This window comes from Rhinatrema bivittatum, chromosome 8 (genome assembly GCF_901001135.1).
Source record: "Rhinatrema bivittatum chromosome 8, aRhiBiv1.1, whole genome shotgun sequence".
Lineage (NCBI taxonomy): Eukaryota > Metazoa > Chordata > Amphibia > Gymnophiona > Rhinatrematidae > Rhinatrema > Rhinatrema bivittatum.
Genome location: NC_042622.1, coordinates 210,256,754 through 210,273,791, shown reverse-complemented (window position 1 = coordinate 210,273,791; position 17,038 = coordinate 210,256,754). Strand labels below are relative to the sequence as shown.

General features: G+C 48.8%; 1 protein-coding gene across 3 annotated transcripts in view; it reads right to left on the bottom strand.

The window, feature by feature from the left end:
• Positions 1-17,038, bottom strand: part of LIMK1 (LIM domain kinase 1) — a 113,168-nt gene that overhangs the window by 32,836 nt on the left and 63,294 nt on the right. For all 3 annotated transcript variants that reach the window (XM_029613153.1, XM_029613155.1, XM_029613154.1), the window contains 5 exons: positions 11,726-11,835; positions 3,918-4,124; positions 1,983-2,088; positions 1,415-1,602; positions 89-272 (listed from right to left, as the gene is read on the bottom strand). In XM_029613153.1, coding sequence (XP_029469013.1) covers positions 89-272; positions 1,415-1,602; positions 1,983-2,088; positions 3,918-4,124; positions 11,726-11,835 — 795 coding nt within the window. The remainder of the gene's footprint in view (positions 1-88; positions 273-1,414; positions 1,603-1,982; positions 2,089-3,917; positions 4,125-11,725; positions 11,836-17,038) is intronic.

Sequence of the window (17,038 nt, the reverse complement as noted above, 5' to 3'; positions counted from 1 at the left end):
TTGTTGTACCAGAGGGAGATGAGATAAAGCCGAGGGGCCCGCCCATGCTGACGCCCTGCTCCCCCCCCTCCCCGGGACACCAGCATACCTTAATGGCCTGCCCGAAGCAGCCCTTTCCCAGCACCTCGCCGTGGATGAGGTCCGAAGGCCGGAAAATGCGGTGTGTGCGGGACACGACCCGCAGGGACTCTGAGCGAGCAATGTCCTTGCGCTGGCAGGTGGGGGAGCCCATGGAGCTGGAACACGGAGATTTATCGATGCTGCAGCTTCTCCTGGGGGGGGGGGGCGGCAGACAGACAACGCTAAACACGGGGCCCCTGTGTACATTCAGCATCCCAGTATTGCCTCTGGTGGTACCCCCAGGGTAAGAGCTGACCCAGGGTGCAAAGCAGAATAAACGACAAACACAGCAAAATAATCACACTAGCAATGGGGCCCCTGCCCCGGCACCTCTCTGTCTCTCCCCTGCAATTGGGCAACTTTGTGTAATGCCCGGGTACTACTTGGGATGAGAGTCCCAGTGCCCCTAGCCTTCTATCCTTTCTCTCTGTAGCTTCTTTTCTTTCCAGCCCTCTCATCCCAGTGGTTTAAGAGAATTGTTTACTGGGATGAGAGGACGACTGAGCGATATCTTGTAGGCTGCAGCTCAAACCATCAGGACCTAATAATCCCCCGGGAGGAACTGGAGATCTCTCTTCTCTTTTTCTTCTTTTTTTTTTTCTATACTCCAGACTGCAGGTTTTAATACCATCTACCATCTGCTGGAGACAGAGAAATACTGAGGTACTGCAGGTTATGTACAGTGTCAGTGAAGCTTTCTCTATCTCCATCTGCTGGCAGGGATGCAAAACCCAGGAGTCTGGACTGATCTGGGTATGTACAGGGAATGAGCGATATCTTGTAGGCTGGAGCAGGAGCCCATGCTGACTCCAGCTCGTTCTCATGCAATTTAAACTTTTATTAACATAACCAGAAAATAATACTAATCAATAACGTCCTACATTTGCAGTCTACTTCCAACACAACTTCTCAGAGGGTCACTCCTGGAGACGTGGGGACCTCTGGATCCCAGCTGGGCTCTGCTTCTTAACCTGCATGGCAGGGTCCCGCCCACAGAGCTCTTCCTGCCCGGCAGGGCCCCGCCCACAGAGCTCTCTCCCTCTCTGGGATTTAAGGTGGGCCAGGCATCTAGCCTGTTCCTTCACATGGGGATTCTCTTTTCTTCTTTCCCCCTTCCTACACCGCTCTTCATCTCTCCGCTGAAAGTGTAAGAGAACAGTTGTTCTGGGGTTTCTCCTCCTCTCCCACGCTGCCCTCTAATTGCCAAACCACCAAAGAGCTGTGCAGACCCTGCAAGAGTCTGGAAAGGCAGAAAAAAAAAAATCTGATGCCACATTAATAAAGTATCTCCTACATGATTGTCCTCTGGCGCACGGCTCCTGCCTCCCCACAGGGAGTCCGCGACGGCGACTTCAGGGGGCTGTGCAGATCGGCTAAGGGGCTGGTTTCCATCATGGCATTGTCTCTTAGCACAGCCTCATGAGGGTCATGCTCAATGGTCAGCTGCAGCAGGCGGCTCGTTTCCTGGAGGAGCAGATCAATCTGAAGAGGACAACAGACAGACAGGAGTGAGAGGGGCAGACAGAAAAGGAGCACGCATGAGAGGGGCAGAGCATGGAGGAGGGAGAAGAAAGAGTGCATGAGAGGAACAGAACGTGGTGGAGAGAGAGGATGGGGAAATGCAGGAGAGGGATGCAATTCATGAGAGGAGAAGAGAGGGACAGAGCGTAGAGGAGAGGAAAAGAGAAAAAAAAATATATAGAGAGAGAGAGAGAGAGAGAGAGAGAGAGAGAGAGAGAGAGAGAGAGAGAGAGAGAGAGACGGCACAACCTGAAGGATTGGGAGAAACGGAGACGGCCAAGCCTCTTGCCTTTCTCGGGAGCCCCGAGACGGGAGAGGGAAGGGGGAGCACATTTCCGTACCTCGTCCAGCGGAACATTCCTGACCGGGGTGCCATTGATCTCCAAGATTCGGTCTCCCACATGAATGGAGTTCTTCACGTCGGGGCTGATGCAGTCAGGATATACTCTGAGGAGAGGAAGGAGATCTGTATTATTTCAGGAGGACCCCAGCATGTGAAAACCCCCTTATAGTCATTATTTGAATAGTGATGAAGGAATGACAGGGACATCTCCTGGCTATTTATGACGAAAAAAGATGAGAGCCCAAGACATAGCTCCACACCCCCCCTGCAGGAAATGCTCTGGTTCCACAGATCATCATTATTGTTATAATCAGCACTACGGGGACTTAAAATTAAAGCCATAATTATTCATAAATTTAGAAAGTTTCAACCCTGCCATCTCTGAAAAGGGAGGAAATCCTCTTCTCTTTTTTTTTTAAACTTACCTGGGCTCAGTACTTACTGACTGAGTACAGAGACGATCTCCAGCTGCGAGGGGAGAGAGCTTTGGACGTCACCACCGCGCTCGGCTTCCTGCACCCACTGCCTTTCGGCTGCTTCAGCAGCAAAGTCCACGCCGGGAACCGGCTACCGGACCAAGGCATACCTCTGAGGTATCTCGGAAATCACCTCAGAAATTCTCAGCTGGGGGAGGGCCCTTTAGGTATTGCCGCAGAAAAGTGGGGCAGAATCTTTTCTCCAATTTAAAAGTAGAATTTCTTTTTCCAAAAGGTACAGCAATCCCCCATAGGGAAAGCATGTCCTCATCTGCTGGAGACGGAGAAATACTGAATGGCTGAGGTCACTGCAGGGGTGTATCTAGGGTGACATCAGCTTTGAAACCTGACTCCGTCTCCATCTGCTGGCAGGGGAGCATATAGCCTATTAGTCCTGAGTCCATCTGACTACAAGCTAGGAAATCATAAATTTAGAAAGTTTCAACCCTGCCGTGACCAAATTTCTGTTTTATGTCTGGGGTCTTTACAAGGCAGATGAGTGTCAGTCAGCCCAGCATCACAGACTGCTGTCCTGGTTTCTGGTAGGTCACAGTAAGGGCTGAGGACAGCATTAAAGTTAAGGTTTCTATAGGGATAGGGACAAAGTTAGGATTTGGATTAAGGATTTTGTATGGCTGTGTTTAGAGTTTATGTAGGTTCACTGTTGTGAGGGTTAGCATGAAGATTATGGTTTGAGTTTGTATAGGGTTTGAATAAGATGAGGACAGGCAGGGTTAGATTTTGAGTTTTTCTACTCTGGTCCTCGAGAGCCACAAACAGGGGCCTGGTTCTCAGGAGTACGTACGAGAGACATTGGCAGGCACGGCCTCCACTGTACGCAAATCCATCTCGTGCATATTCACTGGGGATACCCTGACAACCAGGCCCCGTTTTTGGATCTCGAGGACATACGCTTTCGCATTTTCATAAGCACGCCTGTAATTATTCTCAGAAAAAAAAAAAACCTATCTGCATGAATTAGCAGATGTAATTGTGCGTTAGGGGGGAAGGGGTAGTTTTCCTGTGATAATCTTCAAAAGGGAAAGTCCACACTTACTTTCCCTTTGAAAATTAGGGTAAGGTGGGTGGATGAAAAAATACCCACAGACTTTATCTTTTAACTTTTATCTATGAATTGCCTGCTGTGAAAGCACTAGGCACAAATGGGGGGGGGGGGGGGGGAGGTGCGCCGCTGGCCCACCTGGATACCGTCGCACGCAGACGCTGCACGAAACGTGTGCCGCCCTCTCAACGCGTACAGTCGTGCTGGGTGCTACGTGTTAACGGGCGCCGAGTATCCTCGCCCGCCGAGGCTGCGGGTTAACCTGTGCCAATCTCCTCACAGGTCCCCATAGGAACAATACTTTGAATGGTTTTGCAGTCTTGGGAGGAAACCCTTGTTGCGGCCTATCCTGGCTTCGACGCTGTTTTCGGCGACTCGCAGCTCTGGCACTTACTCTGTGACCCGCACGGTGCAGGGGCGATCGGAGCCGCAGCCCGGGGCGCTGCAGGGCGGGTCAATGGAGACAGAGAACCCTCTCTTGCCGTCGGCAGAGGCGGGGATTGACACCAGGGTGACTGTGTGTGGCATTCGGGAGCATGGAGAATCCGGCAGGAGCTGATCTATCACCGGAGTAACCACCATCTGGTAATAACAGTGCCCGCTGCAGAAAGGGAGGAGGCAGTGGATGGGGTGGAGGGAGGGGCAGGTAGGTTGACATGAGGGAGAAGATGTGTTTTGCGTTGGGGGGGGTCACAGGGAATGAGGGTGTATGGAGGAAGGCCGAATGCATGGGTTGGAAAGGGAGAGAAGGTAGGATATGTGTGCAACGGGGGACACATGGGAGAGAGAGGTGTGGTGAGGTCACACAGAAGGAAAGGGGAGTGTGTATGTGTGTGAGAGGAGGGGGATTGAGTGTGCAGTGAAGTGACAGATATTTGTGTGTGTGTGTGTGTGTGTGAGGTGAGGTTACACATAAGGAAAGGGGAGTGTGTATGTGTGTGAGAGGAGGGGGATTGTGTGCGCAGTGAAGTGACATATTTGTGTGTGTGTGTGTGTGTGTGCGCGCATGTGTGGGAACCACACAAGAGGGAGGGTTGTACGTGTGGTGAAGCCAGATGGGAGGGACGGTGTGCGTGTGGTGGGGGTCATAGAGAGATGGAGGTACGTAGGTGGAGTAACATGGGGTAGGGCAGTATGTGTGATGGTCACATGGGGGAGCATGTGTTTGGAAGGGTGATATGGGAAAGGGGAGTGTGTGTGTGTGTGGTGGGGTCACCACAGAAGAGAAAAATGTGGTGGAATGGCATGGGGAGTGGGGTATGTAATCAGGTGATGGGGATAGTGTGTGTTGGAGAGGGAAGGATGGGAAGGAGGGAGGGAGGAAGGGAAAGAGGAGGTTTAAGAGGCACAGAATTGATGGGGCCGGGTGGAGTAGAGAAAGGAAGTGATGGGGAGGAGGGAAACAGGATGAAAGAAAAGAATATCATATTGTAAAGTTAACTATTTTAGTATGATACCTTGCTATTTACTGCATAAAGAGCCATGGCACAGATGCAACATGCCCTCTACACTGTATTATTGACTCTCCTAGAGATACAGATCCTTTAACAATTATTAGCCAGGCAGACATGGGAATTATTTCTGGGAGTGAGCAACAGGGAATAGATCTCTATTAGGATCTGCCAGGTAATTCCAAATGACCTGATCTGGCCACAATTGGAAACAGGATGCTGAGCTTGATGGACCATTGGTCTGACCCAGCATGGCACTTCTTATGTTCCTACCTAAGGCAGTGACACGGTTAGTTCTGATACTGCATTATTGGCTGTCCTATAGTTTCAGCAGATTCACCACCTTGGCTCATATAAGTTAATGATTGTATGATAGCAACATCCCTAATTAAGGGTGCCAATTGGCTCCAGATTTTCAGGACAGGTTGATCCAGTCCTGGTTTTTCCCCATTGCATGCTGGGTCTTATTCTCTAAGAAAAGCAAGACTATAAGTACTTGCATGTAGTGGAGTAAAACCAGGACTAATTAACCTGTCCTGAAAACCTGAAGCTAGTTGGCAACCCTATTCCTAATGCAAACAGGTTCTAGTAATTATTATCGGGTATGGTATTATTATGGTAAGCTTTGGGGGAGATTAATTAATTGTTAGGAAAGAGACAAGATGACAGGGAAGCCCTGCGGTGTCTCATTTATGTACCAAAAGCCCCTAAAATCCTGGACATTATTTACGGCCTCGCTCTCTCTCTAAACATAAAGACTGTATATATTTGGGGACTTTCCATGCTTAGAGACAATTTCACAATGATTCCAGTTTTTTCTTATTTTTGACTTGTTTGCTATAAGTGGACACTGCTATTAAAAGCAAATAGTCAGCCAAATTGGAACCAGGCAAATAGCCATGGCTGAAGTCATAGATGAAGTAATTGCCAGATATTGATCAGCTGATAATATTGCAAAAAGGAAAATTGGTTCTTACCTGCTAATTTTCATTCCTGTACCACCACAGATCAGTCCAGACTCCTAGGTTTTGCATCCCTGCCAGCAGATGGAGACAGAGAAAGTTTAACTGACACTGCTACATAAATACATGTGCCACCTGCAGTTCCTCAGCATTGATCTGTACCCAAGCTTAAAAACAGCAAACAATAAACACATTTTCAAACCATCTTCTTTAAAACAAGTCTGTATTCCATACCCAGAAACTAGAATAAGCAGATGACTCTCCACTACCACAGATCGGGTGGGTTCTAGACTGATCTGTGGTACTACAGGAACAAAAATTAGCAGATAAAAACCAATTTTCCTTTCCCTATATGTACCCAGATCAGTCCAGACTCCACCTGGAGAGTCCCGCTTGCAAAACACTCTCGCCAAAAGACTGGGACTCTGAATCCCCCACATACAGACGATAGTGTCTTGCATAAGTATGCAGCGACTCCCAAACTGCCAATCTGCAAATTTCCTACGGCGAAACCAGCTGAGCCTCTGCTCACAAAGCCGCCTGAGAGTGCATAGAATGGGTCCGCAAACCTTCAGGAACCGGACGACCCTTAGCTATGTAAATCGACCCAATGGCCTCCTTCAGCCACCGTGCAATAGTAGCCTTAGATGCCTTAGAATCTCTTTTTGAACCACTCCACAAAACAAAGAGGTGATCCAACCTCCTGAAGTTATTCGTTACCTTGAGATATCTCAACAACACTCTCTGCACTTCCAAAAGCTTAAGCTCCCTCGCATGAGGTGCAGAAGAGTCCAACACAGGAAAAGTTGGAAGCTCCCATTCTGATTCACATGAAATGCTGATACCATGTTAGGTGAAAAAGAAGGAACCGTCCGCAACGACACTCCAGAGTCCGAAATTTGAAGGAATGAAGCATGGCAAGACAAAGCCTGTAATTCAGAAATTCTCCTAGCGGAACATATGGTCACCAGGAAAATGACCTTAAGAGTCAAATCTTTAAGAGTCGCTCTCCTGAGTGGTTTGAAAGGTGCCTCACACAAACCCCTGAGGACGAGATTTAAGATTCCAGGATGGACAAACCTTCCTTACCGGCAGACACAAATTCTTTGCTCCCCAGAGAAACCGAATCACATCTGAATGAGCAGAAAGAGAGGAATCCTCTACTTTTTCCCCCGAAGACAACCAAGAGCAGCCACCTGGACCCTAAGAGAATTCAAAGCCAAATACTTGACCAGACCCTCTTGAAGAAAAGACAAGCTATGAGACATCACAGATTTTAGAGCTTGCACCCTCGGAAACCGGAATCTCCTCAGGATCATTCCCCAGAGTCATATCGACCGCATGCGGATCAACCGCAAGGTCGTGCACCAGAGTCCCCACCGGAGCCTCGTCAGAGTCATCAGAGTCATCAACTACGACCCCTCGAGATGGAGCCAGACCCAACAAACGCTGGACTAAACAAGGCCACTTTCTACGAAACTGAACTGATCTGGAACCCACATCCAGATCTTCAGAAGGTTGGGCATGGGTCCCCAAACCAGACACAGCCGTGTACTGCTGAGCCAAATAGGCCTCATGCAACAGCAACACAAAATCTGAGGAGAAAGGCCTGGGAGCGTCAGTCAAAGGCTGAAAAGAACCAGTGATAGGCAGAATAGGAGTACATTCCCCATCTGCCCCCCCCCCCCCCCCCCACACCGCTCCTCCCCAGAGTCCAAGCAAGCCGGGGAAAGCCTCAGAGCGAAATCCCTTTCCATTAGTGCAGCATAGGCCACATGAGCATTCAAAATGGCCACTGTTCCTGCACCGACGGGAAAAGGGTCCTCAACTCAGTGTGAACCCTGCCGTGTGGAACAGGGGCAGGCAACAGGCTCCTCTTTTTCGTGGCTACCGAAACATTGGATGGCCCTCACCTCTGGAAGAACACCTAGAGCACAGGCCGACACGATTAAGGCGTGACCCTGCCGAGCTGCATGCGCAGCAAACTGATCTGCGCACCATCACTCCGATGGCGGGAAGCTTACCTCGGTAACGAACAAGCCAACCAACACTGCAAACTGCAACTTTAAACTCCCCAGCCACCAAAACAGCAAAAGCAAGAAGCCAGCCGTGCTAACATACTCAGGTTTCCTACATTTTTTCTTTTTTACAACACTTTATCAACACTTCCTAGGCTGGAACACAGAACTGCCAAAAATAAAAGGGACAACCAGGAAACCAGCTATCCTGAGCCTGCAAGCCACCTCAGCAGCCTCGTGAAGGGGAGGGATATAGACCACCAGATGTACACCCCACGGACGCAAGGAGTGAGCATACAAAAGGGTCACCAACCGCCAGCTCGTCCACCTCAACCAAAGGGATTGTCCCCACCAGGACCCAAAAACCCCTTGGGAGGAAGGCTTGTAACCCCAATTTAGTCTCCTGACTACAGAACTGCAGGTTTTGCACCATCTACCATCTGCTGCAGACAGAGAAATACTGAGGAACTGCAGGTGGCACATGTGGTTATGTAGCAGTGTCTGGTAAACTTTCTCTGTCTCCATCTGCTGGCAGGAATGCAAAACCCAGGAGTCTGGACCATTCTCGGTATGTACAGGGAACTGTGTTCTAATAAGAGACATCAAATGGGATTAATCAAAAACAGTCCTATACTGAAATGCCTTGCTGCACCCCCATGGTATGGGAGAAGAAATCAACAAACATGCAGTTTTGAAATGAACCATTTTGGTCTCTTTTGACCCAACTAACCTGGAACAAATTGGGCACCCTGACATTTAAGGGGGAGTAGTTTTGTGTTCAGGCCCAACCAATGAATCAAGAGATACATAATCTTTACTGCTCGTTGCATGGAAAGCATTATAAAAAGGACTAGGGCTTAGCCTACATTTTTGGCAGCAGTCAGCCCCAACACTCGAGACCAGAGGAGCAGACTACGCAGAAGAGAGGAGTAGACCCCAGCATCAGAGAGGCATTTGAGGGGCCTTGGATCACTGGCCATGGTACAAGACACCTCATTTCAAAAGTGGGTAATGGGAAGAACCTAGGCAGTTAGGTACTAGTTTGGCTACCTGTAACAGGTGTTCTCCTAGGACAACAGGATGTTAGTCCTCACACATGGGTGTCATCATCAGCCCAGCACTGAAAACTTTGACTGGCACACTGAGCATGCCCAGCATGCCACTATCCACACATCCATGTGGAGTCCCTCTTTAGTCTCGTAACATAGAATTATGAAAAAAATAAAACAAGCAGCAAAAGAAGAAACACAACTTTGTGGGGTCTAACATCCTGCTGTCCTAGGAGAACACCTGTTACAGGTAAGCAACTCTACTTTCTCCTAGGACAAGCAGGATGGTAGTCCTCACAGATGGGTGAATAGCAAGCTACAGGCTGCTCCCGAGCAACAACAAGAACCAACAGGCACTTAACCAGGTGCTAACAGGCAAAAATACTGACATTGCTGTTGGTAACAGAGGGAGACTGCCTGAACCCAAACAATGGGCCTAGGTAGGAAGAGTTGGGTTCTACAGTTGAAAGAGATTCCAAAGGACAGATTGGCTGAAGCTGCTATCATGCCGGCCATCCCTGTCCAGACAGTAGTGAGTGATGAACGTATGGAGAGAATTCCACATCACAGCCTTGCGAATCACTTGCAAGTGGGCCACCAAAGCCACCATGGCTCTGACGGAGTGAACCTTGATGTGGCCTCCAAGCTGAAGGCCCGCCTGCGCATAGCAGAAGGAAATACAATCCGCCAGCCAGCTAGACAGTGTTTGCAACTCCCAAGCTGTTCTTGTCAAAAGAGATGAAGAGCTGCAAGGATTGCCTGTGGCCTGCCATCTGCTCAAGGAAGAAAGCTAAGGCCCTCTTGCAATCCAAGCTGTGCAGGGCCCATTCGCTCTGGTAGAAAAGGTTGTCAAAACAATTGACTGGTTAAGATGAAAATCAGTCACCACCTCAGGCAGGAACTTAAGGTGAGTACGGAGGACCAACCTATCATGAAAGAACTTAGTGTAGGGCGGATATGTCACCAACACCTGAAGTTTGTTGACCTTGCGCGCCAAAAAGATGACCTTCCAGGTCAGGTACTTCAGATCACAGGAGCGCAGTGGCTCAAAAAGGATCTTGCATGAGCCAAGCCAACACCATGTTGAGGTCCCAGGATACAATAGGAGGCCGCAGGGGAGGCTTCAGCTGAAGCAGGCCCCACATGAACCATCCCACTATGGGCTGCACAGAGACCGGCAAATCATCAACACCTTGGTGGTAGGCGCTGATGGTACTCAGGTGTACTCTGACCGAGTTGGTCTTCAGACCAGTGTCCGAAAGGTGCAGCAAGTAGTCAAGCAACTTCGGAATGGGGCAAGAGAATGGATCCAAGCCATGGTTCTCACACCAGAGGGAAAACTTCTTTCACTTCAGGTTATAAGACTTCCTGGTGGAAGGCTTCCTGGAAACTACCAGGACCCGAGACATGCTGTCAGAGAGGTCAAGGGACTGCAGAACTAGCCTTTCAACATTTAGGCCGTCAGAGCAAGGCCCTGAGGTTGGGATGGCGCAGCCTGCCCTGATCCTGCAAGAACAGGCCGGGGAAGGTCCCCAGACCGATCGGCTCTCTGACGGAGAGATCCCGCAGGACAGGGAACCAGACTTGCCTCAGCCACCGAGGGCAATGAGAATCATGGTCCCCCTGTCCTGCCAGAGCTTCAGAAGAGTCTTCATTACCAGGGAAAGCGGAGGATACACATACAGACGGCCCTTGCCCCAATGGCAGGCAAAGGCATCCAAGGCTGGCTTTCCGTCTCCCTTGTACATGGAGCAGAAGTAGCTCATCTTATTGTTGCAGGGGGAGGTGAAGACATTGTGCGACGCCCCCAGGCAGAGGATACCTCATGCGGATCCGTAATGGACATGGTCCGCGGACACTGGGGCATCAGCAAAACCCCGATGACGCCATAAAAAAAAGAGCTGGAGAGCGGTCGATGACCGGTGGCCAGCGAAGAGTGACACTACCAGGAATTGACCACAAAGAACGAGAAAACTTACTGTGCCGCCCTATAGAGGCACTGACGGGGGAGGAAAAAGCTCTGAAGAGAGCAGCTCTATAACCGTGAGGCGAAAGCTGCGCAGAAAAAAAAAGACTGAAGAGTAACCCCCGCGTGGATGTGGGGATAGTGGCATGCTGGGCACGCTCAGTGTGCCAATCAAAGTTTCTAGAAACTTCGACAAAAGTTTTCCGTGCCAGACTCCATCTGATGATGTCACCCATGTGTCAGGAATACCATCCTGCTTGTCCTAGGAGAAATACATATATATATATATACATATTATCTCAGAGTCTTTAGATCTGTTGTCAGAGTGAGTACCAGAGCGGATGCATGTAGCACTGTTCTTGATATACATCGCCCAATTAATCCATTCACCAATTGGGCTAAAACCTACAAGGGTATATAACATATACATTAAGTTCCCAACCTTCCATCATTAAATTTCCAGTAACATGTCCCCTTAAAAAATGTCCAGGAGTTTAGGGGCTTTTGGTACATAAATGGGACTCCTCAGGGCTTCCTGTCTCTTTCCTATCAATTAATCTCCCCCAAAACTACTACTACTCTACCGACCTGTTCCTTGGTCCCATGTCAACTACAGCCCTATCTCCCCATCTGAGACCTCCCATGAGAGATTCAGCTCCCATTTGCATTCCTGAGGCGGCAGCAGAGTCCATGTTTTTTTGTGCTTTCCCTGCTGAATGGCGCCATTCCTGGGGTAATGCAGGCACTGGAACTCACCAGTAGAGTTTAGAGCGCTCCACCAGGGCGTACGTGTCGCCATCACCGATGAATGCCCGGCAGCTCAGGCAGATAAAGCATTCTGGGTGGTACTTGTGTTCCCCAGCCACCTACAGAAAACAGAACACAGTCAGTGCCAAGCCCTGTATCACCAGTCCACTAACAGACACGTCTCACTAGTTTAGTTTTGTGATTTTGATTGTCTTTCTTAACAAATCAGAGCAATGTATAATTAAAGAAAAAAAATACAAAAAAACCCCACACTCTTAGAAGGTCTTAGGAGGAGCTCTGTATTCACAGGATCGGGAGAGGGGAGGAACACACTTGGTATACAATGAAAAGACAGAACACGGACCATGCCTCGTGTGGGCACTGAGCTGAGCAGCTTCCCCGTAGCGTGCCAGGGTGTCTCGGCGTGGCGGCAGGTTCAGATCCGCAACCTGTGCACTCAGCCAGACCCCAGGGTGTGTCCTGGCAGGAGATCCATGACCTGTGCCCTCATCTCGATCCAGTGTGTACTGGCACAAAAGCAAGCTTGGATCCAGGGTTTCTGCCGTCATCACGTCCCACTGTGTCCTGGGAGGACATTCATGGCCTGTGCACTTAATCCATCTAATACTGCTGCCACGGTACCCAACCACAGCAAAGACCACATTTTGCATCTATTTAAAATTAGCACTTACCGAGCAAAAGGGGTGCTACAGTGCTTAGATTAGCCCTACAGGCTGCCTCTGGCACAACACCTCATAGGATGTGCATAGGCACTAGGAGGTCCATATTCAGACTCAGCCTGGATAGCAAAGTTAGCTGGATAAACTTATCCGGCTAACTGTGGAGGTATATTCAACAGTGCAGCTGCACTCTGAATATAGCAGGCTACCTTAAATGTAGCTTAGGACAGCTCTTTGGCATGACAAGCCGCAGCCAGCTAAGTTGTCCGGCTAACTCTGAATATTGGAGTTATCTGGCCAACTCAACTCCTCCCAGTTATGCCCCCAGAATAGCCTAACTTATCTGGCCACCTTACTTATTAGCTGGACATGTACCCAAATATTCCATTAGTCACCTAACTTCTAAATGCTTTTGAATATGGACTTCTATATTTTTTTGCTTTCCTCTGCATTTATTAATAACAGGAATCAGGATAAAAAAAACTCAGCGGCAGCTACACCACTTGGAGAGCTCATAATGTCAATCCCATCACTGTTGGCTATGTACCACCGATTATTAAAAAGGACTCCAGGGGTGATCTGGGAAACTATAGACCTGTGAGCCTTATGTTGATGCTGGGAAAAACAGTAGAAGCTATGCCTAAAACAAAATCACTGGCCATAGAGACAGATGGAGTAGAGCAAACATGGATTTAGCAAAGGGATGTCTTCCCGATTTCTTTTAGATTTATTTGTAGGTGTAAATAAATGAGCCAGTTGATGTGGTGTATCTGGATTTTCAGAAAGTATCTGACAAAGTCCCCCCCCATGACTGCTTTTCTGTGCACCCTCCGCCTTAATATCATGGCGATATTAACTCGGAGGTCCCGAAAGTTACCAAAAGTAAAAATAAATAAATAAATAAAAATTTGAAGTTGGCCCGCGGCTCGAAAACCGGATGCTCAATTTTGCCGGCGTCCGGTTTCCGAACCTGTGGCTGTCAGTGGGCTCGAGAACAGACGCTGGCAAAATTGAGCGTCGGCTGTCAAACCCGCTGACAGCCGCCGCTCCGGTCCAAAAGGAGGCGCCAGGGACGCGCTAGTGTCCCTAGCACCGGGCCTGATTTGCATAGTGAATCGCGCGCACAGGAGAGTTTCAGCCCGACAGTGTTTCCCAACCCTCTCCTGTAGGCAGCCAGTTGGGTTTTCAGGATAAACCACAATGAATACTCGTGCTTGCACTGTATGCATATCTACCTCAAGCATACTCACTGTGGCAATCCTGAAAACCCAACTGGCTAGACGTGCCTCCAGGAGAAGGCTGGGAAACACTTACACACAGGCTAATTATTTTGTAACTTTTCATACAGTAAACTAAGGGTATGCTAATACTTCGGCAGTTAAAAAATGCACACTTAGAGAAAAGGCTCAGCATGCAGAAAAAAACATGACTTTGGTGCATAAATCACATTTTATGCACGTAAATCATGTTTTCTGTGCCTAAAATACAGACTATAGGTCCTGGAGCCGGAACTCTTCCTTTTGCCCATAGGCTATCAGTAGTGCTGGAAACCACTCCACCTCTGATCAGGAGTAGAATTTCCAGCGCTAAGAAAACCTGAGTTAAGCTGGAGCAGCTTTCTGCGCTGGGGGGTCATAGCTCTTTCTTTCATTTGCACAGGTTTACCATGGGAGGGCACTAAGCCGTGCATACAGTTCTACGCACACATTTTCTGTGTGCAAAACTCCTTGCTGCAACGGGGAGCAGAAGCTTGTGTGCAAAAAATGTGCGCACGACTGTGGGTAAAACTGTGCGCTCTGCTGCGCTCACCCTGTTATCAGGCCGATGTAGAATGGTGCGCTCAGTCCAGCGCACCGTGTACCAAACAACTGGCCGCGTGTTTCCGACCTGCGTCAATTATCCCTTATACTGTAAAGGCTAATAGCGCATCAAAAACGCACAGCCAACCCCCCGAAAACTAATAGCGCCTATCACATGCAAATGCAGGTTGATGAGCCTATTAGTTAGTTGCCCGGAATACTGGAAGTAAAATGTGCGGCCAAACCACACATTTTTACTCTCAGAAATGAACGCCTACCCAAGGGCAGGCGTTAAGCTCTAAGCAACCCTGAAAAGTGTATAGAAAAGCAGAAAATACTGCTTTTCTGTTCACCCTCTGATTTAATATCCTAGCGATATTAAGTTGGAGGAACCAAAAATTAAAAAAAAATGTGCTCGCTCAATTTTACCGGTGTCCGTTTTCTAACCCATGGCTGTTAGCGGGTTTGGACACTGACGCCAGTAAAATAGAGCGTCGGTAGTCGGGACCCGCTGACAACCACCTCTTCACTAATAAGGAGGCGCTAGGGACGCACTATTGACCCTGGCGCCTCCTTATTAGCGCACCCACCTCATTTAAATAGAGAATCGCACGCCCAGGAGAGGCACTCGACATGGAGCGCCGGCTCTCCCGTATTTTTTTTTACTGTATCAGCCTGTGAGCCGGGGCCAGGGATTAGTAGCTGGTTAAAAGAGAGGTAACAGAGGGGAGGAGTAAATGGTCAGTTTTCCAAATGGAGAAAGACCAATGGAGGAGTACTGTGGGGACCTGTACCGGGACCGGTGCTGTTGAAAAGATTCATAAATGATCTGGAAAAGGGAATAACACGTGAGGTGATCTGCTTTGCAGCTGACACAAAATTATTCAAAGTTGTTCAAGCAGCAGCAGACTGCAAGGAGCTGCAGGGGGGACCTTGCGAGACGGGGAGACCGGGCATCTAATGGCAGATGAAATTTAAATGTGAAAAAGTGCAAAGCGATGCACATAGGAAAACATAATCCCAACTACAGGTACCTAATATGCTGGGTACTGTATTGGGAGTCACCATCCAAGAAAAGGACCTCAGACTTATTTTGGACAGTACCTTGAAATCCTCAGCTCAGTGCGCGGCGGCAGCCATAAAAGAAAATAGAATGTTAGGAATGATCCGAAAAGGAAGGACGAATATAACAGAAAACATTACACTGCCACCAGGATCAATCATGGTGGCAACTACACTTCAAGTGTAGATGGTTGCCTCATCTCAAGAAAGACAGGAGAACTAGAAAAGGTGCAGAGGAGGGCAAGAAACAGGATGAAGGGGATGGAACGGCTGCCCTAAGATGAGAGGCTGCAAGGGTGAGGGCCCTTCAGCTTGGAAAAGGGAGGGCTGAGAGGAGTTTCTAAAATCATGAGTGGGGTGGAACGGGCAAATATTTACCCTTTCAAATAATACTAAAAGAAGAGGACACAGCAGAAAACTAACAACCGGCAGATTTAAAACAAATCGTAGAGTGCACAACGAAGCTGTGGAATTTGTTACCAGAGGACGTGCTCAGAGCAGGATTTGCAAGGTGTGGACAAGTTCACGGAGGAAAAGTCCACAAAATTTTGTTAGCCAGGTAATTTGGGAAAGCTATTACTATCCCTGGGAGTGAGTAACAAGAAACAGGTCTCCTACTGTCTGGCATCTGCTGGGTCCCTGAGACACAGACTGTCAGAGACAGGGTACGGGGCTTCACGGACCTTGGTCTGAACCGGTGTGGCACTTCTTACGGTGGCTCCAGTGTTTTTTGTTTTTGTTTTTTATCAAGGGTCTCTAATATTTCTCTGAAACCATTTCATTTCTTCTACGCTGATATATACTTCTCTGTGCATTTATGGCCACATGCCATTTTAAAAGATCTCCCTCCCCGAGTCTCCTCCTCAGTTGTTCATACTACAGTCAAACCTTATTTATTTATCCGAATAACCTTCCAGTGGCAGAATCCAGGCATGCGTGGGGCAGACACACAAAGGGACTTTAATGGTGAAGGGGAGGGGCCAGACTACAGACCGAGGAAGCCCAGTGATGTCACAGCAGGCAGGCTGGGTGGGTCGAGTGCTCCTTTTCTGGTGACATCTTTGGTTTCTATACCTCAAGGGGCTACCTCCGTAAGTCTCTTTTCTTTTTTTTTTAGCCTGGCAAATCCCCTCCCCCCCCGGTAACTTCCGTTTAGTCCACCACTCATGGCACTGACGGTCCCCCTGTGCCAGAGCCAAGCTTCGGGGCTCCTGCCGGATCCCTGCAATCACTGGCCTTGATTCTGGCCACTAGGTGTCACCTTTAGGCAAAGACCATGTTGCCTATCCCCCTCCTCCTCCTCCACCACTGCAGGCTGTAAACGCTGCCTCCACAGCATCCCTAGCCTCGGCCAACCAGGGGAGAAGAAGATCCAACCCGGGGACCGAATCAGGAATCTTCCTTATGGCAGTTTCCGGTCCACCTGAGTGAGTTTCTGATGACAATGAGCACAGCAGCACCTCCAAGTTGTACAGGAGATAATGGTGGGTGGAGCTGTGAAAACCTTTACCCTCTAAATTATTTTATCCTCAGGAATGAACCAAAAATTACACAGAAAAAAGGAACAAGATATTCTCTCAGCTGTCAATGACTAAATTACCTGAAACACTTTTTTGCTATTAAAAATAAAATAAAGCAGGTGTGATGGTGAGAGGAGAGGCACCAGCAACATCCTATTGACAAGAGGTCCCTGATCTTGCTCTCACTCCCAAGTCAAGCAAATCCTTCCCATTCTGGAGCGTGGTCTCAAGGCAGAAACACCGTAAACATGCGGAGTCTCT